General features: G+C 36.0%; 1 protein-coding gene across 1 annotated transcript in view; it reads right to left on the bottom strand.

The window, feature by feature from the left end:
* ADAMTS19 (ADAM metallopeptidase with thrombospondin type 1 motif 19) overlaps window positions 1-26871 on the bottom strand; it is a 287425-nt gene that overhangs the window by 27803 nt on the left and 232751 nt on the right. Inside the window, exons 19-21 of the mRNA XM_025388260.1 lie at window positions 15520-15655; window positions 9245-9449; window positions 6263-6415 (exon numbers count right to left, since the gene is read on the bottom strand). Coding sequence (XP_025244045.1) covers window positions 6263-6415; window positions 9245-9449; window positions 15520-15655 — 494 coding nt within the window. The remainder of the gene's footprint in view (window positions 1-6262; window positions 6416-9244; window positions 9450-15519; window positions 15656-26871) is intronic.

Raw genomic sequence — 26871 nt, 5'->3', positions numbered from 1 at the left:
ACATTGGGGTTTTGATTTGCATTTCTCTAATGATCAGTGATGTTAAGCTTTTATTCATGTTTGTTGGCTGCATAAATGTCTTCTTTTGTGAAAGACACATGCACTCATGTTCATTTCAGCACTATTCACAATAGCAAAGACATGGAATCAACCCAAATGCCCATCAGTGATAGACCGGATCAAGAAAATGTGGTACATATACACCATGGAATACTATGCAGCCATAAAAAGGAATGAGATCATGTCTTTTGCAGGGACATGAATGGAGCTGGAAGCCCATCCTCAGCAAACTGACCCAGGAACAGAAAAGCAAACACCCCATGTTCTCACTTACAAGTGAGAGCTGAACAATGAGAACACATGAACACAAGGAGGGGAACAACACACACTGGGGCCTGTTGGTGAGGAACGGGGAGAGACAGCATCAGGATACATAGCTAATACATGTAGGGTTTAATATGTAGGTGATGGGTTGATAGGTGCAGAAAACCAGCATGGCATACATTTATCTATGTAACAAACCTGCAGGTCCTGCACACGTATCCCGGAACTTAAAATAAAATCAAATTAAAAAAAAAGAAAAGAAAATAGAGGACAGATGGTCAGGCCAAAGATCCTATGAGCCTACAGCCTACTAATTTACTGAGAACTTCAAATTTACACACCTTCAGAATCCAACATAACAAAAAGTAAGAGAAAATGTTTTCTTTAGGGATATGTGAAATGGCGCAAATCAAGTCACTTGTATTGACTGCTGGCCAATCTGAATGTAGGTAAGGCTCAAAATGACAAGGTAATAAATCTTGTATTGTCTTTCTAGACTTGTTTTAAGTATGTACATAAGGAATGTTTTTGTTAAATTGTTTTTTCTTTGATCTTGCACTTTTTTGTTATGGGTTGCTCTAATTTAATAATTATGCAACAGGAGAACACTTTAAGGTTACAGTGCTTGATTATGCAAAGCATACTTAAAGAGCTGGCATAGCTAATCAATTTGTACTTTTTTGGAACTTTTTTAAACCATTAGAGTGCTAACAACTTAGGAACACTTATTTGCTTATAGTTATTACAGATTCCTAGGACAATAAAATATATGAAGTGGATTTCAATAACATCAGTAATATGTATGGTAAGAAATTAGTTTTACTAGAAAGAATCCAGATATATACAGGTCTTTAATTATAAAAATAAATTATTAAGTAGTCAATATATTTTATTTTTTCATCCAAAGCATTGTTCCCATAGAAAATGAGAAAACCATTTATTGTAGAACACCATTTTGAGATTTGTAACTAAGGAAACTAGAAAATCTTCACTATGAGCATGAGCTCTGAATAAGTAGAATTCCTATTAACATAAATCTAATTTTTATTGCTAGAAAGCAGGTATTTAGATAAGTATATTTTACTTATTCATTAGGAAAAAATCACTTTAGTTTTAGATTCCTCATTTGTCCAATTCCTCTCCTATTCAGTAGAACATGCTGAATATAATTGTGATTTCGTTTTGGAGGATAAATTAAAAATTACTCATCATACTGCAGGCTTTGTATCTCTCATTTCTAAACAAATATATAAACTGGCTGGGCTGTATAACTAAATCATCCAAAATGATTTACTGTGCTTCCAGCATTATTTTAGTTTATATCATTTCAAAAAGGCTCATAAATTGCCTGTCCAAAAATATCTATTAATAATGTCATAACTTTATATGTGTCCAAAACCAATCATTTCCTAGAATTTTAAAGGAGTAAGTTTAAACTGTAGAATATAAGTATAAGAATAAACCAGGAACAATTATGGGCAATTTTAAGGTGTCTTGTTTCCCAACAGAATTCTGTTGAATAAGTTTAAATCACTTGTTAATACTCCATGGAAGGATTAACTCTATAAAAACTTCATAAATAATCAGATCCTGTGTAACAGGTAGATAAAATAATGCCTTTTTTTTTTTTTTTTTTTTTTTCTCCTCTGCTGGTCTCCAGCAATGAAAATCAAGAGTTGCAGAAGTTTAAATAAAGGAAGGAAGGTCAAATTCAGACCAAAAAAAATATGTCATTTCATTAAACATTAGAGACTGTTATTTTTCAAGCCAGTGTTCCATACTAAGAAGAGCTTAACTGAGTGAATAAAGATTTAAGTTGGCAGGAAACGTGTGCAATGTTGTTTTCGCCCATGAAAGAGCCTAAGAACATGTCTATAGCAGAAAGAGATATAGTCAGAACGTGGCATATAATTGTGTAAGATAATGCAAGCCAGGGCAAAGCAGCCACATTGTATGTGTCCTATTTTTGCCATCATTGTAATCCTGATGAAATGAACGTGAACATGGTTCAACAAAGGCTGGGTTACTTTTGCTTAGAAATCAAAGGCAAGAATTTTATGACCTAAGTTTCACTCTTTGCATATACCTTAGTCTTTTTCCCCCCCTCAGAAGCCCAGAGCAATTTTTCCACTATTTATACAAAACCACCCAAAATATATATGATACAAATCATGTAGGCTGATACAAATGCAGTGAACATAGTTTGAGGCATAAGCCATCTTTTCATTCATCCTCCATTTAGCAGATATTACCTTTGCCCAATAGCAGTCAATGATTCTTAGGCAGTGGGAGAAGCTGAGGATATATTTTCTTTTGGTTCTCCCAGGGACCCAGCTGTATTATTAAGGGAGGAACAGGTTTTCAATGCTAGACTTTATAAAAAAATTGTACATTTAATATTCCTGATTAAAGCAAATCCAAGGCTGAAGTCCACTTTAGTATTGACAGTTTAAAATTAGGGCAGACTTTGAGTGAAACTGACAGATTAACTGACCTCAGAGGAGCACAGAAATCCACCCACAATCACACACATCTTGTTGCTATTCCTGTTTCAAGGACGCAGCTGATAAGAATAAGAGATTTATGTGTTTTCTCTGTCCCTGAATACTTTAATCACTGAAACTTAATCATGGCATTCATTATTCCTTTTCTTTGTAATTATTCTGGGATGGTCTTCATTTTAACATGAAAGTAATATCATAGAAGTACAAAATGAAGGGTGAAATCAATAAAATTCACATGGAGTCACTGGTTTTAATTTGTGCACACTGTTTGAGTCTGCGATGCTGAGATAGTTATAATAAAGGAAAAAAAATGGTTTTAAGGAAAAAAGCACTTATATTCATATAAAGTCCGAAAGTAGACAGACAAAAGCACCATTTACTGGATCTTCTAAATAACCAAACAAAGAAACAGGCCAACAAGCAAAGGTTAAAAGGCCAGGAATAAAGATGAATACAATCTTCCTTGTGTATATGTGGGCATTGGTTTTAAGACAGCCCAAGTATAATCAAAATCCACGCAAGCTTGAGTGGGTCCTGCAGAACCCACATGTGCAAAAAGTCAGCCCTCCTTAAAGCGGGGTCTCACAACCAGGAAATAATGTATTCTTGATCCGCCTTTGCTTGAAAAAATCCGTATGTATCTATATCCGTGTAGTTCAAATCTGTTTTGTTAAAGGGTCAACTGTATTTGAAGCTATTCTTTTCTTTCCTCACTCACAAAGGCTATGTTCTAGTTGGGTAGCCATACAGTAACACCACAAAACCAATTAGAAGTAATTCAATCCAATTATATTTAAGAATTACATATATTTGTAAAACTGAATTTTTTTTAAATTTAGCATAAAAAACCACAATCAGTGTTCCCTATGATCTCTGTAGTTAATTTTGGTTTTACCTAAGATTTAACCAGAGGCCATATAATAGGCATGTTTCATTAACCAAAAGTAATAGTATTCGTCAAGCAAATAGGATTTGGTAGCCATATTTCCACATGCAGCATTGTATGAGCTTGTACTTCTGTGTCACACATTACAATAAAACTTGAATCTTTTGGGTTTTTTTGCAATTACATCTTCTGGATTTTTTTTTTTTTTTTTTTTTTTTTTTTTTTTTTTTTTTTTTTTTTGAGGCGGAGTCTCGCTCTGTCGCCCAGGCTGGATTTTATAGTTAATTGGAGGTTAACAACAACTAACATTTAAGTTTTTCTTTTTTCTTTTTTTTTTTTCTGAGTTTCACTCTTATTACTCAGGCTGGAGTATAATGGCGTGATCTTGGCTCACTGCAACCTCCGCTTCCCGTGTTCAAGCAATTCTCCTGCCTCAGCCTCCCAAGTAGCTGGGATTACAGGCATGCACTACCATGCCCGGCTGATTTTGTATTTTTAGTAGAGATGGGATTTCTCCTTGTTGGCCAGGCTGGTCTCAAACTCGTGACCTCAAGTGATCCACCCACCTCGGCCTCCCAAAGTGCTGGGATTACAGGCATGAGCCGCCGCGCCTGGCCTACGTTTAAATTTTTCTATTTATCACCAAAGTTGGAAAAATATAGCTCATTTTTTCAGGTGGTTTGTAAATATTTTCAGAGCAGAATTGTTTCATTCTAAGAAAATATCTAGAATTTCACTAGTCAAAAGAAACAAATGAGTTCCTACAATGGAAAGGGAGCAACAGGTGATTTTCCCTGCCTTCTTGCTGCTAGTAGTTTTTCTACTTCCTTATCCTATCATGTATCTTCAATGATGAATGAAAAGTTACTATACATTTACACTAAAGAACTTATCCATGTAACCAAAAACCACCTGCTCCTCACAAACTATTGAAACAAAATTAAAAAAGGAACAGTTGTTATACATATAGCTTGAAAACACTGTTCCATTTTCATTATTTTACTCATATGGAAACAAAGACACAAAGGCATTAATTCAGTGGCTTAACCACTTTACCCATCTATGCAAAGAGGGAATGAGAATTGTCCTCCGTATCTCTTGACTTCCAAGACACTGTCTTTCCCTATTATCCTGCTCTATTTGTCTCCCTTAGAATTAGGGAAACAAATCCTGAATATAAAACAAATTAGATGTAGTTAATTTAGAATTCTGTGCTGCCTCAAAGATTTTTACTCTGAAGTGTGAAGTTTCCTTTTGTGATTCACCAGTCAAAATTCCCATGGATTGAGCTGAATATTTCTCACTGCTGTAGTCAGGGTTTGATTTATGTTGTTTACAAATGCATCCTTTAAAGAGTCCCAAAGTGAATTCTGAATGTGATTAAGTAGTAGCAAGAGAGCCTAGTTTACTGATAACTCAGATGTAATATTAATGTGCAAACTTTTCTTAGAGACAAAAGGCATACATAATCACAAGAAAATAGCTTATATTTCAAATGCCATGGATTGCTTTGGGGCAACACTGGGAAAGTGGGATAACCACAGTATTTTCTATATTGAAAATATTTCTCCCAGAAAGCCCTGTAGGGTTATTTATGAAAAACTATTATACTCCTCTCCATACCTCAGCAACCATCACTTTCTTTTCTCTTTTATACAATAAAAGAGAAAGGAGAGAGGATTTATTATGTCTCATCTAAAGCATTATGACCATCTGAGCATGGAACTAAGCCCTAGAATTTTATGATTTCATGACAGTCAGTATGTAATATCATGGCTGAAAGTGGGATCATTGATTCATATTTACACTTCTGAAAAATAACACATGAGATCTATTTTTACCCAAAAATGATCAGAATTTTACCTTAAAACATGGGGTTTATTAGTATTTCATAGAATGAACAGGTCAGGTATTTTCTAAAGCCCTATATGAGGCTCTACTTTTCTCATATAAACTTTAAATAGGCATCACTATTATCGTGAATTAAACTTATTGTTCATTTGCCATATAAATTGTGTTCACTTGATTTGACCAAAGGATGTCAACATTTTTGTTCCTTTCCATTTCTACCACACAACTCCCAAAATTGGTGGGAAAATGACTGCCTTTTATCTAGTAAGAGCTGAGTTCCCTTCATTTGGTTCTTCTGCTACCTTACTTAATTATATTTTGAACTGACTTATCTGACAGTATTCTATTTATTTAGATAAGTTTTATGAAAAAATATTCTGAGAAAGAACTATATGAATAAAAATTAACAAAACAGCAATAACGATAGTTACTATTTTCTGAGAGCTTCCTTTGTGTCAAGTGTGGTGCTAAGTGCTTTGTACATTTTATCTTAATTTTTAACACAGTTTTATAGAGATCATGACCATGGACAGCCAGCCAGAATCTGCACTTGGATGTGGTATATAATGCTCCATATCCCATGATGTTTAATTCTATTCTCCTTCCCTCCTAAACTCCATGCTATGTGGTTATAGTACCCAGGGCAATGCGGACATTATTGAAACCTATTACTGAGAATCTACAGAGTGGTTCTCACCTTAGACCAGTCACCCATTCGCCACACATAGCATTTTGAATAATCCTCACAGTCTTCAGCCTCCCTGGGTCTGGTAGAGAGGACACACTTCTTTCTTGGGTTGGTACATCTAACGGTCCGATGACGTACGCCTTTGCCACACTTGACTGAACACTAGAAGATAACATCAGAGGTTTTAGATAAAGTTGGTGAATAGGATATATAGATGATAGACTCAATTAAGTATTGGTTTCCAATAATCTCTCATGAGCCCGTCACCCATATAAAAGCCAGATAAAATTATAAATAAGTTTAAAGGTAACAACAGGCTAAGCACCAGTATCTGATGCCAGAAGGAGCTTAAGGCACAATGCTGGAGATAAGTGGTTTCAGGAATACTGAACCATTATTACAGAGAGTAATATAACAGGGATTATCTGGAAAAGATAAATACAGTATGATAAAAATTAAATTTACTAAAATTTGATATCACATTTTAAATGTAATTATGTAAAAAAATTAATTTTACTTTTTCTAAGATGTACTCTTTTATTTAGATGGAAGACATGTTTGTGAAAAATGACAATTTCCCCAGCATGTCATTTCTCAAAAACATGTTTCAAAGATGAAATAGAGAAAATCTTAGCAAAAATAAAAATTAGAATTTGTTTTCTTCTTTGAGATGGAGTCTCATTCTGTTGCCCAGGTTGGAGTGCAGTAGCATGATCTTGGATCACTGTAACCTCCATCTCCTGGGTTCAAGTGATCCTCTTACCTCAGCCACCCAAGTAGCTGGGATTATAAGCATACACCACCATGCCTGGATAATTTCTGTATTTTTAGTAGAGATGGGTTTTTGCCATGTTGGCTGGGCTGGTTTTGAACTCCTGGCCTCAAGTGGTCCACCCACCTCGGCCTCCCAAAGTGCTGGGATTATAGGTGTGAGCCACCGTGCCTGGCCAAAATTTAGAATTTCTTTATATAACTATATACTCCTAGAAATTATAATTCTAAATGATTTTTTGGAATTAAAATACAATTTGGTTCAAAATTCTTTAGTTTAATAAATAGGAGATGTATAATGGATGAGGGTGACAAAATAGATTGAAGCACATATGTATATTCCACTAATCTTCTCTAGGTGTAATCTATACTCTCATTTACATTTATCTTCCACATCATGGAATATGCACAAAGTAATCCTGTTGTCCAAAGGCAAGCACCACTGACTACCTGGACATTGGGACCAAAATTGCTCTGGATATGTGTGTGGGGCATACCAGATATAACAAAACTTGAAAGTCCAATTTATATTTGTGTATAGAAGAGGTCCAAAGAAAGGGTTGCAGTATATATTCATCAATGATGTCATATAGGAATAATCATGCTGATTTCCACATCATAGCTCTGAGTCCTGAGGAGAGCAGAAGCTGAGCTCCTCCCCTTGCTCATGTTGGCAAGCTTTAATGACAGTTGTGGTCCTGAAAGCTTAAGCATGGAACTAATGACATTTTAAATAGGTATACTAAATCTTGCACAAGTAAGTAATTGTCTTATAACTTAAAGTTTGCATTTGAATATGCTCAGTTTTTAAAGTGAACTATGTGATTTGGCACTTTAGTACATATATATATATATATATATATATATATATATATATATATATAGCACGAGTCAAACTATGCCTGATTCATAAAATTGAGTTTTAACTTAAACTAAAACAATAAACCTTTTTTTAATTGGCATATTGCATTGTGACATATTATTTCTCTCAGCTGGTGCCAAAATTCTGTATAGTAGAATATTTCTGATCAACTTTCTCCTGAAGAGTTTGCAAAAATGTTTTGATTGGGTTGGGTGGGGTATTTTGTTTCTCTGATGCTCATGTGATTCTTCTCTCCCGATTGAACTGATTCATTTCAATGTAAGATGTGATATGGCATTCATTTTCAAAAGTATACATTATAAATGAAAAAGAATCCATTAAACAGTATAACCTAGAATAGTAAGAAAAGAGAAATCCAGGATTTTTGTGAATGTGCTTTTTGGAGGGGGTTGGGTTAATTGAAAGATATTTAGAAACTGTATTATCTAAGCTATGTTATCCTCATTTTCAAAAGAGTAGCTACTTCAATACAGTAGTTTTAAATTATCATTTTTGCATCCTATCTAATATTTTGAAATTACATAGATGGATGATTTTCCTTTTTGTGTGTGTAGCTGTGTTGGTACATGTGTGAATATGAGTATGTAAGTATGTTTATATGAGTAAATGCAGCCAGACCCTCACCTAAAGTGCTTCAGAGCAACCACTAAGTGTAAGTCATGAGTGCCATTTATTATTATGCAAAGATATGCATCATGATAACAAAATAAATCACTATGGTTTGGCATGGAACACAACTGTATGTTATACACTACAAACCTGTAGGGGTTGGGAGGGTGCAATGAATTAAACAACCTTGGGTTCAAATCCCAGCTCTACCACTTAGGTAGGACTTAGGGTAAACTATTTACTTTCTCTGAGCTATATTACTCTCACTTATAAAATGATGAAGCTTAAGTTTCCTGTACAGGTGATTAAATATAAACAATATACTAAACATTAAGTAAAAATGTACTCCTTGTTCACATATAATAATTAAATGTTAATTTTCTTTCTTTCCATTTTAAATGTTCAGCGATATGCAATGAGTTAAGTGTGTATTTTAATATGTGCCAACTCAAGAGTGTAGTCATAGTATATAAGTAAAAATGCAGAATTTAAAATGTATATAAAATATGCCCTTGATTATGTTGCAATATTTATAGAATAGAAAGTAAATACCTTTGTATTTTTCTATTTCAAAATTATTTGAATGTATTACTTTAATCATTAACAAAATTAATAAAGAGTATAGAAAAATATCAACTTCCGTGCAGATTCTGAACATGATCCAACCTGATCTTGTACAAGCTAAGAGTCAGAGTAGGAACGGGAATAGAAATGGGGCATGTATGCACCTCAGACCACACTCCCGCCTCCCACACGGTCATGCAGTCCTGGCCCTCACAGCGCTGGGCAGAGGCGGGCTTGGGCCCAATGCAGTCCCTCTCTCGGGCTCTAATGAGAGTTCCATTGCTCAGTTGTTGGGTACAGGCCACTTGTCTGCTTTGCATCCCTTTTCCACAAGTGCGTGAACAGGGGGTCCATTCTGTCATCATCCACCTGAAAGTAAAGCAAGAGTCACTGGAAACAAGTTAAAAGATACCTATGTATTTGTATTAGTCTGTTCTCACACTGCTAATAAAGACATACCCAAGACTGGGCAATTTACAAAGGAAAGAGGTCCAGTTGACACAGTTCCATGTGGCTAGGGAGGCCTCACAATCATGGTGGAAGGCAGGGAGGAGCAAGACACATCTTATATGGCAGGAGGCAAGAGAGGGCATGTGCAGGGGAACACCCCTTTATAAAAGCCATCAGATCTCTTGAGACTTACTCACTATCATGAGAACAGCATGGGAAAGAGCCATCCCCATGATTCAGTTACCTCCTACCGGGTCCCTCCCATGATGTGGGAATCACGGAAGCTATAATTCAAGATGAGATTTGGGTGGAGACACAGTCAAACCATATCACTACCATATATTTTGACATGTCTAGAGTTAGCAGAATGTTAGACGGTGACATTATACTTTTTTTTTTTTTTTAACCAAACACAATAGTTTTCTCCAAGACGCCCAGGCTTCTTCTTGCTTTGAATGCTCTGTATTTCTTGTCTCAGGAACTTGTTCTTATTAGAATCTCAGTGTCCATCAGACTCTGTCCATGTCATATTATAAACTGTCTTTCACTGCTTACCATATCACTATACTGTGGGACTTTGTAAGTATAAAATTGCTAATATCCAGGAGTTATTCTTATTCTTTGTAATTTATATCTTTACAATAGCCCTATGTATTGGGTATCACAACTATCATGGCCAAATTTACAGAAAGGGAAACTCAGGCACACAGAGGCTTAATAACTTATCAAAGGTCACAAAGTTGTGGCACCAACAATTTAAATGAGGCTGTAGACTACTTAACAGTGAGAGATGTGGCGGTATTAGCAAAGTAACAGAAGCCTGTGATTGGCCTCTTTCCTGGACAAAGCAATCACCAAGGTATGACACTTAGCAGCAACTAGATTTCTGTGACCAGGCTATATCCTCCCACATGGAGCTACATATGCTTCTTTAGGCTAGCCAATGTCTAGCTTTCATATGATCATAGACACTGGAGCATATTTAAAATGTTCCATTTAAAATGATTCATACTTACTCACATATTTTTCTAGCTTCATCTCCCACTTGTTCGGAAAATAAACCATATGCTCATCTTGCTTACCAAACACTTTCTATTTTCACCTCATTACATCCTGTGCCTGGATCCTTGACAGCCAGCCCCACGCCCATTCCTCCTAGAAGGGCTTCTCCATTCAACTAATGGGGACTGACCTTTTCTTTGCTTTCTATCACCTGGCTTGTAGCACTCACATGACTTACTAGATATTCCCTAGGGAAGCAGAGGGGCTCAAAGGCTACCTAATGAATTTGGCCTTCTTTTCTTTGTAATATATAAGTTCCTCAAAGGTATATATCAATGTTTTGTTTTTCTTAGCATCCATAACACTTTTACATAATAGCTTTTCATAAAAAGTTTATTTTTTATTTTATTTTATCTTATTTTTTTTGAGATGAAGTCTCATTCTGTCGCCGAGGCTGGAGTGCGATTGCACGACCTTGGCTGACTGCAACCTTCGCCTCCTGGGTTCAAGCCATTCTCCTGCCTCAGCCTCCCAAGTAGCTGGGCCTATGGGCATTTCACCATGTCCGGCTAATTTGTGTATTTTTAGAGAAGGGGTTTCACCATATTGGCCAGGCTTGTCTTGAACTCCTGACCTCAAGTGATTCACCTGCTCTGGCCTCCTAAAGAGGTGGGATTACAGGCATGAGCCATCGTGCCCAGCCGTAAACATTTCTTGAAATGGAATTTATGTTTCTCTCTGCTTTACAGAAGTAACCTTAATTATTCCAGATTTACCAAAACCAAGTATTCCTAGCAATGATCCACATTTTGAGGAGTTACATCCTCTTACAGCCTAGTAAATCTCATCTGTAAGTTAGTTTAATTGTAAATGATTTTATGTTTCTATTTCTGAGAAAGGAAATAGAAGGCTTTACAAGGTTATTTTTTCCTGGTCTATCCAGCATGTTGCAGACCTGCCATTTTTGTTTGGAGTTCCCTGGTGGATTTCTCCTAAAGTGCATATCTTACAAATTTAGTCTAGTTTCTGCTTCATATTTCTGTAAGAGAATATCCAGAAAATAATCCCAATCTAAGTTCATCTACGTATCTTTTCCAACTATGGAACTCAGTAGACACTACTGGGTTCTTCTGTACTGAAAAGAGAATTATTTGCAATTTCATGGAATCTCATATTTTTAAGTAAAATAAAAATTTGAGATCTTCAATATAATTATAAAAAGTTACTTTTCCTATTCCTTATGAAAACCACTGAAAAATAAGAACTAAAATATAAAATGTATTCTAATGAAAGAAAACATTTTCATGGTTTAGAACTTACTTAATTTGGAAGGATCCCATTTCCTTATCTCTAAGAGACCTTCTACTTACAAGGTGTTTACTAGTGAATTCATCTATTTTATATTTGGCCCACAGAATGTCATCAGGCCATTTAGTGACTTTTTCAATAAATGTTAATGGAAATTAGAAATTTTTACTAAGTTGGAGAAAGGGGAAAGACAGGAGGAATAAAGGATGTACTCTTCCAGTAAGTCTTGGAAAGTTTTCCTGTGGTGACCCTTAGTAATTGCCCATGTTCATTTCTTTCTTTCCAATATTTTGCTTAACCTCACTAACATCACAGCTTCGTGGTTCAAAATAAATTGCCTCCTTTTCCAAGGGAAGGGAGATAATAATCTCTAACAAAAAGACTTCCAGTCTCCAGCTGCAAAAATTTCTCACTCAGAAATGTACTGACCTTTTAAAACTATTCATTTTACCAAGTCATTATTGAGACATTTTTCTCCAAGACAGTTGAGGTCAGGGAATGAAAAATAAATAGTGTGTTGTATTATACACTCTGCTCCTTCACAGACCAACTTGGGAAACAACAAACACACTCTAGTCCTCAAATCAGTTCATTCAAGATTTCTGATGTATCAGAAAAAGCCATGGCTCTTTCACCAAATTGGAACAACTATATGGCAATATGAAACAAATTATGTTTTGAAGTATTTTAATATTATTTAACACAAGATAATTTAGCATCTTAATATCTATTAAAGGGGATAGAGAATTCTGAGGAACAGCAGTAACAGTAAGGATCCTGGTTCTTTAGCTGACTGGGCCAAGGCCAAAAATGTTACTTTATGTATCTGTCCAGCACTGAATGGAAATGATCCAAGGACCTGAAGGTAGGCAAGGATAATTCCCTAGGTCACTGTACCTGATTACTACTCTGTATCATGAAAAAGCTTTACTAGGTCACACACTTATGCAGTTAGGCTGAAAAGCCTGCACCCAGGAAGGTGCAAAGAACATGACATTACTGAAGGTATGTTCATGTACTTTTCTCTTATGCACATCCTTTTATATATCATTCTTCCTGTTCTTTTAAAGCAGACATTTGCCTGGGGCAGGATTGTTAGAGCAGGAATGCAAAAGACAGGAAAAGATGATAATCAGCTTCTACTACTATAAACCAAAAATAGAATTCTAAGCCCCCCAGCTGACTGAATGGACCCTCCTCTCTTAGCTAAGGGGACACAACTAAATTTGAAAAACTAGTTCAGACCATTATATGAAAGGAGGGTGGTTAGACATGCCTCATTATTACTCTCCGTCCTTTGGAGCTCAGGCTCACAACTGACCAGCATTAACATTAAAACAGAGATCCTAAGACTAACCGAATAGACTCTTTGTAGCAAAAGATACTAAATTCCAACTTGACTCTACTATAATATCACAAGATAATTTATATATATATATAGCAGGGCCCTCAAAGAAATCAAACTATTTTACCCCAAAATTTGACATACTTTGAAATGGCCCTGCAAAGCTCTCTCTTGTTGGGGAAACTGACATTCTATAGAGAATCCCCTTCCCTTTCCAGGCCTTTTGCTGATACTTTAGAGATTGGCTGAGAGTCTAGCACATGTTAAGGGTCTGAAGAGGAAATACTGCCATCTATTGCCCCTGGAGGTTGGCCACCTATGAGACTTCATCTACATAATATGAACCTTGGTCTCTACAACCCCTTATCTTAACCGAGACACTCCTTTCTGTTGATTCCAGGTCTTCAGATAATAATTTAACCCTCAACCAATTGCCAATCAGAAAATGTTTGAATCCACCTTTGACCTGTAAGTCACCCCTCCCGCAACAGCTTCGAGTTAGACCAAACCAAGTTATGCCTCACATGTATTGATTGATATCTTACATCTTCCTAAAACACATAAAACCAAGCTGTAACCCAGTCACCTTCAGCAAATGTTCTCAAGGCCATGTGAGACCATGTCATGGGTCATGATCCACAACTTTGGCAACATAAGCTTCTAAATTGATAGGAGACCTGTGTCAGATACATTTTTGTTTACAGTATCTAAAATATACCAAATCTACAGAAAGCAAACCTTGAAATTCAAACTTTGTAGATGAAGTTTTTTCCAAAAATTTTTTTTTTTTTTAGATGTAGTTTTGCTCTTGTTGCCCAGGCTGGAGTGCAATGGCACGATCTCTGCTCACCACAACCTCCACCTCCTGGGTTCGAGTGATTCTCCTCCCGAGTAGCTAGGATTATAGGCATGCACCACCATGCCTGGCTAATTTTGTATTTTTAGTAGAGAGGGTGTTTCTCCAAGTTGGTCAGGCTGGTCTCAAACTTCCAACCTCAGGTGATCCCAAATTCTTTTAAGCTTTCATTAATATAGCATGGCTAGATTTAGAGGGCTTTAGTAATTGAGTTTCCATGGGGGGTGTGAATAGGGATATCAGGACTAAGATTGGTCTGCATGACACTAATCCCCAAAGAGATTAAGAAAGAAAAGCTCAAATATGGTTAATTAGCAACTTTGCTCCTCTCCCTCTTACCTCCCCCATACCTATACTTTGTGGTAGATGGCCATGAAGACAGTTATATCAGTTATAAACTGCTATAAAATGACAAATTATCTGCCTATCTGAATTGTAGGATGTGTAAATTCACCATGAAGGCATTACAGAAGCTCTCATGAGGGGAAGATCAATGCTCTGACTACCTAAGAACTTACAACTATGTCCTCACTCACTGGGCTTCAACAAATTCCCGAGTGTCAGGACAAAGTAAATATTCCTGTCCCAATATTCCGAGGAATCAATCCAGCCTCACTCCTTCTGTCACCCCATTCCTAAAAGTTTTCAGGATTTTGGACACCAGGGCTGAGTCCCAGTCAAGCTAAGCCTTCATTTTTATGTGAAAGCAGGTAGATTGGAGCCCTGTGTTGGCAGCCGTGCCAAGTAGCCTCGTTGCTAGGCTGGTCCAAAATTACACTCAGGTTCCACTCATCTGTCTTTGTCCCAACTTCCAATAACTAAAGCATGGACTTCTTTCTTCCTATTCCAGTTACAGCTGCTCAGCATTGCTGTTTTGTCCTCTACTTGTGAATTTCTTGTCTGCTTTGTTACCTAATACTCACTGGGGAGTGTCAGAGGAAACCAAAGCATCTGTGGTACAGTAACTGGGACCCGGGTCAGAAAGTTGATGATGAGAGATTCGGGATTGGGCAGTCTGCTTTGGGAACTCTGGCTAGGAAGTGAGAAATTAGCCAGAGGAATCGGAAACACTACACTGGTCCTGTTCTGCTGGGCTCTGGGTCATGGCAGTCCTAGTTTGGTTCATGTTACTGTTGGCAAATTCTAACACACCATTTTGGAGAATTCAGGAGCAAACAGCTATGTTCAACCAAATAACAAGGTTTTTGAAGAGGGGACCTAGAGCTTATGAAATGATTTTAAATAAAAAGTGGTTTTAATTACTCCTCAGCAACTGTCCCTCCCAATACCCCTTCCTTAAGTGGAAAATTCTTGGCCTTGCTTTCTTAGATCTTGCTTATTTAATACCTTACATTTTGGTACGTATCCTTTGGCAATGTTTTTAAGAAAATGTGATTTCAATGATATTCTGAGCATGTTTTAAAGGACAGCAATTTAATGGACAAATAATGCTTTAAGGGTCGCTGGAATAGGGTTACCTTGTTTGACATGGTTGCTCATTGCACTTTCGAATCTGTGGCTCTGGCTTGGTTAAGTATTTGCATTTCTTGTTGTCCACAATGCTGATATTTTTGCTCATGATTTTTGTGCAGGACACCGTTGTCTTCCTTTCTCCTGAAAAGAACAAACAAACAAATATTATTATTATAGGCCTTCATGTAATGGATTTAGGAGGTGTTCATAGGCTTATTGTGTTTATTTTTTATTTAAAAAACTTTTTTATAAATTCAATTTTTATTTTAGTAAAATTTTTTAATTGATTCATATTAGATGTACACATTTTCAGGGTATATGTGATAATCTGATACATTCATATAATAAAATCAGGGTAAGTTGGAATCCATCATTTAAATATTTATCTTTATGCTAGGAACATTTGAATTATTCTCTTCTAGTTATTTTGAAGTGTACAATTTATTAATGTTAACTATAGTCACTCCATTGATTTATTGAGCACCAGGTCTTATTTCTTCTATCAACTTTTATTTTAGATTCAGGGGTATACCTGCAGGTTTGTTACATGTTACTATACTTTTCAAAGATATTTTAAACAAATTTTAGAACAGTGAAGATATTATTTATAATTTACATAACAAAACGTACCTCTAGGCTTAAAAGGGATGAGTAATAAATTTTCCTTGTTAGAAATTAAATGTCAAGTTTTATATACAAAGTGATCATGACAACATAAATTAGCAAGATACAAACTGAAGATATTATAAAGGATTGTGGCCATCTTTTAGCATTAAGTGGTGGAAAGCTATATTTCCATAAAGTTAAATCTCCCTAATACGCCTTCCTAAAAGCACATAAACATGTGTGCACATTTTTACCATTGGTTTGTACATCATTAGTGCTTTATAATAAGGTATGGAAAGCACATTTATTGTGAGTATAACTCAGACCTTTATTCTTATCACCTCTAATAAAGACCCCAAGAATTCTAGAAATCTTTACCCAAATGATTGTCATCATCTGTAAGACAAGACATGGGACTCTTACCATCTTTTACCGGATTTCAGAAAACTGACTTTTCTACTTTCTCTAGTATGATAAAGTTTGATTGTAGGATGTAAAAATGACAATTTCTATGCTGTATTCACTTTGCTTACACAGCCCTGTAAGCACACTTCCTTTACAGGAGTTATATTATTCATCTTACAAGTAAAATGTCTAGTAAGTATGTGCTCATTTCTGTTTCTCTTTGAAAAAGTCTTATATGTAAATTTCTTGTGAGTAGAAAAAGATACACATCTGTATAAGATGTAATAATCTTATTTAATTCATTGTTTGACACTATAAGATAGTTAAATCAGCCCGAAATTTTGAAGCCAGATGGGTCATGAAGAAGTAAGACGACATCATAAGTCTGCTGCTGGTTCACTATTGAAAGGCCCATTAGTTAAGGTTCTGTGACTGACATGCATGATAATTAGGAAGCTTAGAGCATTCATGCTAGTAATAACAAACAAGAAAAGCTGGGCTGGTGGCAGAGAGGTCATTCTGCCCCTCAATTAACAGAGAGAGCCACTGGCATCAAGAATGAGGAAGGAAGGGATGTAGAGAGGCACTTTGAATAATTTTGGAATACCTTTTACTTTAGTTTGAATGGGAGATGGTAAGAGACAACTGGGTGGCCAAGTAAAAAGCAAAATAATAGCTTTAGGTTCGGAGTCTTTCCTTGATTTCCTCTCAACAGCTCTGAGCATAGTCCTACCACAATTTGTAGTACAAAAACACAACTGCATTTGTATACATGTGTAAATTAAATAATTATTCTGTGGTTATTGCATGTCATGTTATTAAAACCATTTGGACCTTTAGTTCTATCAACAGTGATAACATAATGTTGGCTAAGTTATTCCCTTTATAGGAAATCTTGGAGTACTGATGGAATGCAACTTATTCTGTGGGAGCTCAATATAGACAAGAGTGTCAGGCAGGTAACAGGCCCTTTCCTTTGAGTGGAACGAGGTATGCCTCCTACCAGTACCCTATGGCATTCCAGAAGTGTACACGGGTGGGCCAACAATGGGGAGGGCCTTGAGATGACATCCAACCACAGGTTAAAAAGTGGATTAGGAAAAAAATCATGGCCTATAGGCAGATGAATTAGAAAACAGTACTTATCCTCCACATAGAGGTGGCCCCATAGCAGGCTGCATGGCTTGGTAAATGGAACATGGACTGGATTGCAGTCCCCTTGGCTGAAGACTTTATGCAGTGCACAAACTGCCTGAATATGGGAGCTACACCCTCTGAGGTCCTCTTGAGCGAACCTTTGCAGCTCATGCAACAAGGTGACCTGATGTTAACTTGTAGAGGAAAGGCAGTCTTTCATGTCCCTGGCAGACATGAAAGACTGTCCATGCTATTCCTTGGTAGAAGCTGTCCATGCTATTCCTTGGTAGGTCCATGCTAGTTACAGAAGCTTTCCATGCTAGTTACAGAAGCTGTCCATGCTATTCCTTGGTAGGTCAAGAAGGATGAGGTGTAGATTAAGACTTAATCACAGTAGTGCTCAAAACCCAACAACTTCAAATAATTTTCAGATAAACTGCTGGAGAAGCAGAAATGACATTAAGCTCTTTTTTTTTTTTTTTTTTCCACATGGAGAAAACAGGCCTCACGAGGTAAGATTTACCTAAATGTAAAATTTTGGGACATATTTTTGATTTTTGATCAGCTTCCTCTTAGCTTCCTATGCTTCAAGGGCTCTTTTAGGACCTGAAGTACATATCAAATAGATATTATGCAGATTTTGTATAATGCTAGCTTAGGTATTATTTCTACATTATTATGATGCGATAGCCAAAAGCAGGATTAAAGTAAATACTACTTTTAAGAAATATAAATGTTAGTTCTAAAATTTAACTTGAAGCCTTGACACTTTTACAGAGTAGATGCAGTTGCCTAAATTCATTTAAATGATAACATTTTGCCTACTGCAACACAAAAACATGATGGGCATTATCCAGAAAGCTTTTGCTGAACATATATGTAGTCACAGAATAAACAACCCAAGGCTGATTATAATGCTTTTTTCCCCATCCTCAGAAAATATTTAACCTTAGTTACATGAGCCCACTGCTTATGTACTGAGATACTGAAAAAGAATTTTTTAACTATAAGTATTGTCATATCAAAAGGGATACAGGTATCGGCATCATTTTAGGGACACGTTAGTGGTTTTCTAAGAAAGTGTGAAAGTGCATGAGTATGAATTGAGACATTTTTATTGACATTGTAAGAAAGGACTCCTACATCATAAGTTTTTGGCAGCCAGGGGAAGCTTAGCTCTTTTTAAAAATTTCATTGAACAAAAACAATAGAATTAGAAAAAAACTCATTGCTCAGTGACAGACGCGTTACGCCTATGAAAATACAACTAAGATCTCAAAGCCATATGGAAATGTTATTGTTTGAGTTTTTCTTTTGTATATTTAAATGTCCCAGCCAACACAGGAAATTTCCATTCTAGTATCCAATAGCAGTATCTACAATGCATCCAATACTGTGGCACCTAGGGACAAACGGAAAGTGATGAAATAACTGACCTTCTGCCTGAATTATGAGAGCTGTAGGCTGTTGACAGAGTATTACTTGCTTTATGGTGATTAACTTCACCTCTTGGTCATTCCCATTAAATTAGTCTTGGGGAAATCTGTCTGGATGTTTTGAATACAATTATAAATATAAAATAACCATTATGCATTCATCTCTATTGAATTGCAATATCTGAAAATGAAGGTTAACTTTTATTTATTAACTCTTTGTGCTTTGGAAATTTAACAAAGACTAGACATTATATCAAGTGAGCTGCCTTTTCCAGTTTCACAGATAAGCTGACACTTTTCACTATAAAATATATACTCTGTATTTAACTCATAAAATGGATATTTCAAAATAAAACTAAATTCTGTTGAGGTATATCACATTACTAGAACTTGCATTGTAATTGCTGAAACATATTCTTGGTTGTGGGTTCAGTGTTTCAATAAGAATAACTGAAACTTTCTATACATGATTTAACATTCTAAAATTTTAAATTATAGAACTCTATAAGACAGAGACTGTGTGTGTGTCTGTGTGTGTTTGTAAATTTCTTTATAATTTTTATAATTTTCTTTTAAAATTTCTACTTATTAATTTTCTATTGGATTAACAATGGCCAGTAAGAATGAGAGCCAAAAGTAAGTATACTTTGATGAGGACGAAGGATTTTCTCTGAGCGCTTCCTAGAGCTTTGTAAAATGCTGATTATTTTTTACACCTACATTTGTTTAACTTAAACAACTTTCAAAATCATGTATGCCATTTACTTTTTATCCTTTTTTTACATTAAAAAATGTTATTCCCTTAGGATATTGTCTGAGTGTTAAAATGACTAGTTCATTTTTTTTATTTTAATGAAAATAATTTACTTTGCTTTGTTCACAACACCTAATATATAACTAATCTGATCTTGCCATTTATCTGCATGCAAATATTTTAATGAGATCCCATAGCTGTCAAGTTAAATTTAACTTAACTGTTACCATAACACTCAAGGACCTTCATGAATTGGCTTTCATCCTACTTTTCTGATCAAATCACTTCCCACCCACCAATCCTCACATTTTACACTCTAGTAATAACATTTTCACTTCCAAGAAAGCCTTCCACTTGGCACGTGGGTGCCATTGCACCAAGGCATATCCTTGGAAGACTTTCTATATCTTCCTTTATCACTGAGTATGGTGATTTTATTATTATCTGACTTCCACTAGATGGACTGTGAGTTCTCTGAATGAAAGATATATTCATCTTTGGACCACCTAGCAATAGTGGGTGCATGGTCAATACTGGTAAAGGAATGAATGAGTGAAGTATAATCATGTAATTCAAGCTGTCAGTGCCTTCTGTATTAATAGGTTCATCTCAATACTATGTTTTCTAAAATGATGAAAAAATCATTTGCAAACTAAATGATAAATTATCAGGAATCCAGTTCCTCTTATGGCAAATCCAGTTCTTGGATTATCACTTAGGTATTAAAAATCAAAGTTATGAATAGTTTCTGTCAATATAAGATGTTTTTATTAGTATATGAAATAATATCTAATTATATTAGATATTGAAATAAAATAATGCAGAGAAAAAATAGAAAAGATATTCTGGTGCATTTTCTTTGGCAAATAATGTTTATTTTGGTACATGCATAGTACCTTTAAAATGTAAAAACAGGCCAGGGGCAGTGGCTTATGCCTGTAATCCCAGCACTTTGGGAGGCTGAGGTGGGTGGATCACGAGGTCAGCAGTTCGAGACCAGCCTGACCAACATGATGAAACCCGGTCTCTACTAAAAATACAAAAAAATTAGCTGGGCATGGTGGCAGATGCCTGTAATCCCAGCTACTTGGGAAGCTGAGGCAGGAGAATCACTTGAAACCACAAGGTGGAGGTTGCAGTGAGCTGAGATTGTGCCACTGCACTCTAGCCTGGGCAATAAGAGCCAAATACCATCTCAAAAAAAAAAAAAAAAAAAAAAAAAAAAGTAAAAACAGAACAAATCACACCCTTATATGTTCTTTCCTAGGTTAAATATATTCTAGAGGGTTTTAAAAGGTATAGGCATTTGAATACTGAAATGTTTTCCTCCGCTTGGACCCAAAGGCTTGGATATCTACTTATGATCTCAATATGGACAAGGGAAGCAGTGTCTAGAGGATCCCAGGACAGTCATAAGCTAGACAGACTTGGACTGGTGTGAAGAATGTGGAATATTGGCTTACTTTTTTTCCTTCAAAGTAGATCTGCTTAGGATTTCCTAAAAGCATGTTTAACTCTTCGTGTGTTTCAAAAGGGGTTACTGAATTTTGGGGTCCTCGTGCTATTTTATTTCATTAATCTATTCACTAGATCAAAACAATTCTTAAAGTTATGCAGTTAATGCTGATTCCACACACAATTCTCAGATATTTTGGAATAATACATTTATACTGCCTCTGAAGACTAAGATCACTTAAAACAGGTCTTTAATGTCAAAAGGAACCTTGCAGCAAACTGATCTACACTTCTGAAGTGCCAAAATAAATTTAAACCATTCCTCCAAATATTTTAAGATGACTTAGAACCCTAATGCAAAGTAAACATTTCTTTAACAAAAACATTTCAAGCCGTTTAAAATAAAAGAACTAATGACCAATGTTAAAATACAAAATGATATGTCAATTCAAATATTTCTAGAATTATCATTAGACTCAAAAGACTATGATAGAAAGTGTAATAACTTACGTACATATGTTAAACTGTTGAAAAAATTTACCTGAGATCGTCAGCCTTCATTAGAGATTTTAAGGCAGTATTCATTTTAAAAGAGAGAATTTTCATGTCTTAGGCTTTTCATATCTTATAATAACTGACAATAATAAATTAATACATATGTATAACAAGTTCAGTTTGAGTTACCATTTTAAAACTTAGTTTGAGATGCTGATATAAAATATAATTATGATAAAAATTAGCTAGATAACCATATCCTTTTAATGTTTATTTTCCCACTTATTACAGTATTGGCAATTTAATATCTTACAACAGAATTAGAAAAATCACATCTTATACACAAATTTTGTACTGCACTGTGATACTTTGTTTGCTCTTAATATATTCTTGTGAAGTAGAATACTGCTATTATTATTCCTCTTTGCTGTTGAAGATAAATTTTGCATGAATCTGTTTCCAATATTCTGTGCTTTGAACTTACTCTCATTTAATTCATGAATATGCTGAAAGATTAGAAAGCTCTTTCTGGCTATAAAATAGATGATATGAAGTCAGAAATGATGCGATCCTTGAAATTCTGTCCATCCACTTTATTTATGAACTGCAAAGGAAAATAATATCCAAAAGCCCAGAAATATTTTGGCATTGAAATGAATATGCACCCTATTAACATAGAGATAATTGAAAACTGTTGACTAAATACAGTGGAGTAGAGTTGGAAGAGGAGATCTATTCAAGCACAAATCATATAGGAGTTGTGTATTATTAGAATGACTATTTTACAAAATCAGCCATTTGAAATAAAAATAAGAGCATATCTAAATTCTTACATAACAGAATATAATAAAACGTCCATTTGTATCCAAAGAAAACCTAAATAATCTCTAGAGGACATGCTGTATTTTGTGGAAATAAACTACATTAAGTCTCCCGAGCCATTCATGAAGGCAGTATGATGAGGAGGAAAGAAGACTTGAACCCCTGAGTCATTGATTCTAATCCTGGCTCTACCCAAATGGGCCATGTGACCTTGGGAAGTCACTTAACCTCTAAGCCCTTCAATTTTCTCATGTCGATAATTAAGAAGTTATGTTTAAGAATATCTAATATTTTTCCTGACCCTGAAACAAAAAGAATTTATAGTCAACCTCTATTCCGTAATGCTTAGCAATTGGTAAAACATATTTTAGGAAGTAATTAACGTAATTTGGGGAAAAATGTTGACCCTAGACAATTTGCTTTTTCAAATTGAAGACTGACAAGTTCTACATGTGTAACTTCTTCTGATGCAGCATTTGTTAGATCAAAATGGTAGAAGGAAAAAATGAGAATAAAAAAATTCACTGGGCAAATATTTTCCTGTCTAGAGTTTTAAATGTAAATAGATTTTAACAACTTCTTCTCAGTGGTATCAGGGGAACCATCAGCCTGTCCATCACTTTACTCCTCCATTGCCTTTCCCTCAACCACAAGATGGGGGCTTGTTGGTAGGATTGCAGATATGACTAAGAATCTTATCTAAGTTATGTTAAAGAGAAAAATGTAACTGTGTATATTTTTGTTGTGAATGTGTTTGGTTCTATTTTGTGCCTTTGTTTTTTATCTGGGTAGAGAAGGTGAAGCACAGTCCCTTAAGAAAGATGAGCCCCTGGCATCAGTGTAGGATGAGTGGAGCAGAGGAACAGGAATTCGTGAATTTGGGTGCATATGGGAGCATCAGCAGGAGAGGATGGGAGGACAGAAGAGCTCAAGTCATAGGGCAGTAATAGGGCCCAGGAAGAGAAACATAGCCACTGAAAATTTCTTGTGGCAAGGATAACTGAAAACATTTTCTTAAATTGAGAGAGTGATTTGAAATATTTTTGTTGTAACCTTATATCCTTGGGGAGCAAAGTGAATTCCTTATAACTTCACCATTCCTCTGCCCCCGATGTTGCCTTTGCTGTGGCAAAGGTGCTCCTGGAGTCAGGTAAGAACCTCAAAGCTCTGAGCCCTCTGCCAAAGGCTGCTCCTTCCCACTCTATGCTCCTTGAATATTCTTGGCACCTTCTCCTCCTAAAGACACAGCTTCTTACTCTCCCTGTAGGCCTTAGAGGGGCGACCATTGTTTTGCTCACTTCCAGGTACCCTTGGATCTAGACATGGTGGGGCTGCCATGCTCCCCGCTGGCAACTACCAGACTCCTCTCCCTTTCTGTTCTGTAATCTCAGCTCTATTTTCTGATATCATCCTCTATATTTCCAGTCTTTTAGTACCGTGAGACTAACAAGTCTTTCCCTTTAGCACCCTGAGACTAATAATTCTTTAACCCCTCAAGACCCTATAATCCATCAATCCTATCATCATTTTACTGTCTTTCCTGCCCCCATATCTTTACGTTCTTCCTATTGCACCTAAATTCCATGATCCACCACTTTCAGCTTCTTGCATACAACCTCAGGTCAAGCACTTACTCCTCTCTTACTTTATCATATTCACTTGGCAATTTCCAAACTCATTTCACAAGTGCACTCACATGCTGTACATAGCTAGAGGGTAACATACCATCATAAGGACTGGTATCATCCTAAATTCATGACCATGAACTTTAAACAGACTATTACTCCAGATAATCAAAATACACATGCCAATTCCATTCATTATCTAAGTGATTGATTCACATATTCTTTTTTTCAAAATTTCAGTACTTCCTTCTCCACCCTCACTCTCAACCAGATAGCCTTTATTGAGAAAATAGTTTCAACTGTAAGTTCCCAACATCTATCTTTTCTCCTGTTACTAGTGATGAGTTGTCCATATTTTTGCCTAAAGCCAACTTCACCATCCCATCCCATCAAATCCCATCCCATCCCATCCCATCCCATCCCATCCCATCTGGCGATCACATTGGCAATTTTTTTGCTCTTTCCTTTGCATCCCTAGCTTTTGTTTTATTCTAAAAAATGCACATTGGATGAGTTTGCGTCCTTTGTAGGGACATGGATGCAGCCGGAAACCATCATTCTTAGCAAACTATCACAAGAACAGAAAACCAAACACCGCATGTTCTCACTCATAGGTGGGAACTGAACAATGAGATCACTTGGACTCAGGAAGGGGAACATCACACACCGGGGCCTATCATGGGGAGGGGGGAGGGGGGAGGGATTGCATTGGGATTTATACCTGATGTAAATGACGAGTTGATGGGTGCAGCAGACCAACATGGCACAAGCATACATATGTAACAAACCTGCACGTTATGCACATGTACCCTACAACTTAAAGTATAATAATAATAAATAAATTAAAAAAAAATGCACATTGGCAAACAATGTTGTATAATATGCCCTATTGAAAACAACAACAAACTCCTTTGACTCATATCCCTTCTTACCACTGTCACGTTTGTTTTATATCCCCTCTTACCACTGCCACATTTGTTTTCTCTTTTCAGCAACATTCCTAAGTTACCTAGAGTCTCTTTCTTCAATTCTTCTGCTATTTTCTCTTGAATCCATCCACACAGTCTTTTGACACAAACACTTTATTAAAATTAATTTTTATAGGATAACCATTGACTTTCATGTTTCAAATGTATTTCATTTATAAAATATAATGACTATAATATAACAGTCATTGTCAGGCTATATTATTTTTTATTTATTAGCAACTTTTGATACAGTTGATCATTCCCTCCTTCTTCTAATACTCTCTTCACTTGCCATACAGGAAAGCATTGCCTCCTGCATGTCTTATTTTTTATTTTTTTCCTGCTATGTTGTTGGCTACTCATTTCAATAGGCTTTGCTTGTTTCTCCTCATCAATCCAAGCTCTAAATGGTGGCATACCCCAAGTTTCAATCCTCTAATAGCTTCTCTCTTTCTTCACTCAATATTAGGCTACAGATAAAGAATATATGGATGATATTTTTAGTTCTATAGATGTCTATTAGGTCTGCTTGCTGCAGAGATGAGTTCAATTCCTGGATATCCTTGTTAACTTTCTGTCTCGTTGATCTGTCTAATGTTGACAGTGGAGTGTTGAAGTCTCCCATTATTATTGTATGGGAGTCTAAGTCTCTTTGTAAGTCTCTAAGGACTTGCTTTATGAATCTGGGTGCTCCTGTATTGGGTGCATATATATTTAGGATAGTTAGCTCTTCCTGTTGAATTGATCCCTTTACCAATATGTAATGGCCTTCTTTGTCTCTTTTGATCTTTGATGGTTTAAAGTCTGTTTTATCAGAGACTAGTATTGCAACCCCCGCTTTTTTTTGTTCTCCATTTGCTTGGTAAATCTTCCTCCATCCCTTTATTTTGAGCCTATGTATGTCTCTGCGTGTGAGATGGGTCTCCTGAATACAGCAGACTGATGGGTCTTGACTCTTTATCCAGTTTGCCAGTCTGTGTCTTTTAATTGGAGCATTATATACATTCTTCTCAGCACCACATCGCACTTATTCCAAAATTGACCACATAATTGGAACTAAAGCACTCCTCAGCAAATGTAAAAGAACAGAAATTATAACAAACTGTCTCTCAGACCACAGTGCAATCAAACTAGAACTCAGGACTAAGAAACTCAATCAAAACCGCTCAACTACATGGAAACTGAACAACCTGCTCCTGAATGACTACTGGGTACATAACGAAATGAAGGCAGAAATAAAGATGTTCTTTGAAACCAATGAGATCAAAGATACAACATACCAGAATCTCTGGGACACATTTAAAGCAGTGTGTAGAGGGAAATTTATAGCACTAAATGCCCACAAGAGAAAGCTGGAAAGATCTAAAATTGACACCCTAACATCACAATTAAAAGAACTAGAGAAGCAAGAGCAAACACATTCAAAATCTAGCAGAAGGCAAGAAATAACTAAGATCAGAGCAGAACTGAAGGAGATAGAGACACAAAAAACCCTCCAAAAAATCAATGAATCCAGGAGTTGGTTTTTTGAAAAGATCAACAAAATTGACAGACCGCTAGCAAAACTAATAAAGAAGAAAAGAGAGAAGAATCAAATAGACGCAATAAAAAATGATAAAGGGGATATCACCACCGACCCCACAGAAATACAAAC

This window comes from Theropithecus gelada, chromosome 6 (assembly GCF_003255815.1).
Source record: "Theropithecus gelada isolate Dixy chromosome 6, Tgel_1.0, whole genome shotgun sequence".
Classification (NCBI taxonomy): Eukaryota; Metazoa; Chordata; class Mammalia; order Primates; family Cercopithecidae; genus Theropithecus; species Theropithecus gelada.
Note: the sequence above shows the minus strand (reverse complement) of the source record. Positions and strands in the feature narration are given on the sequence as shown.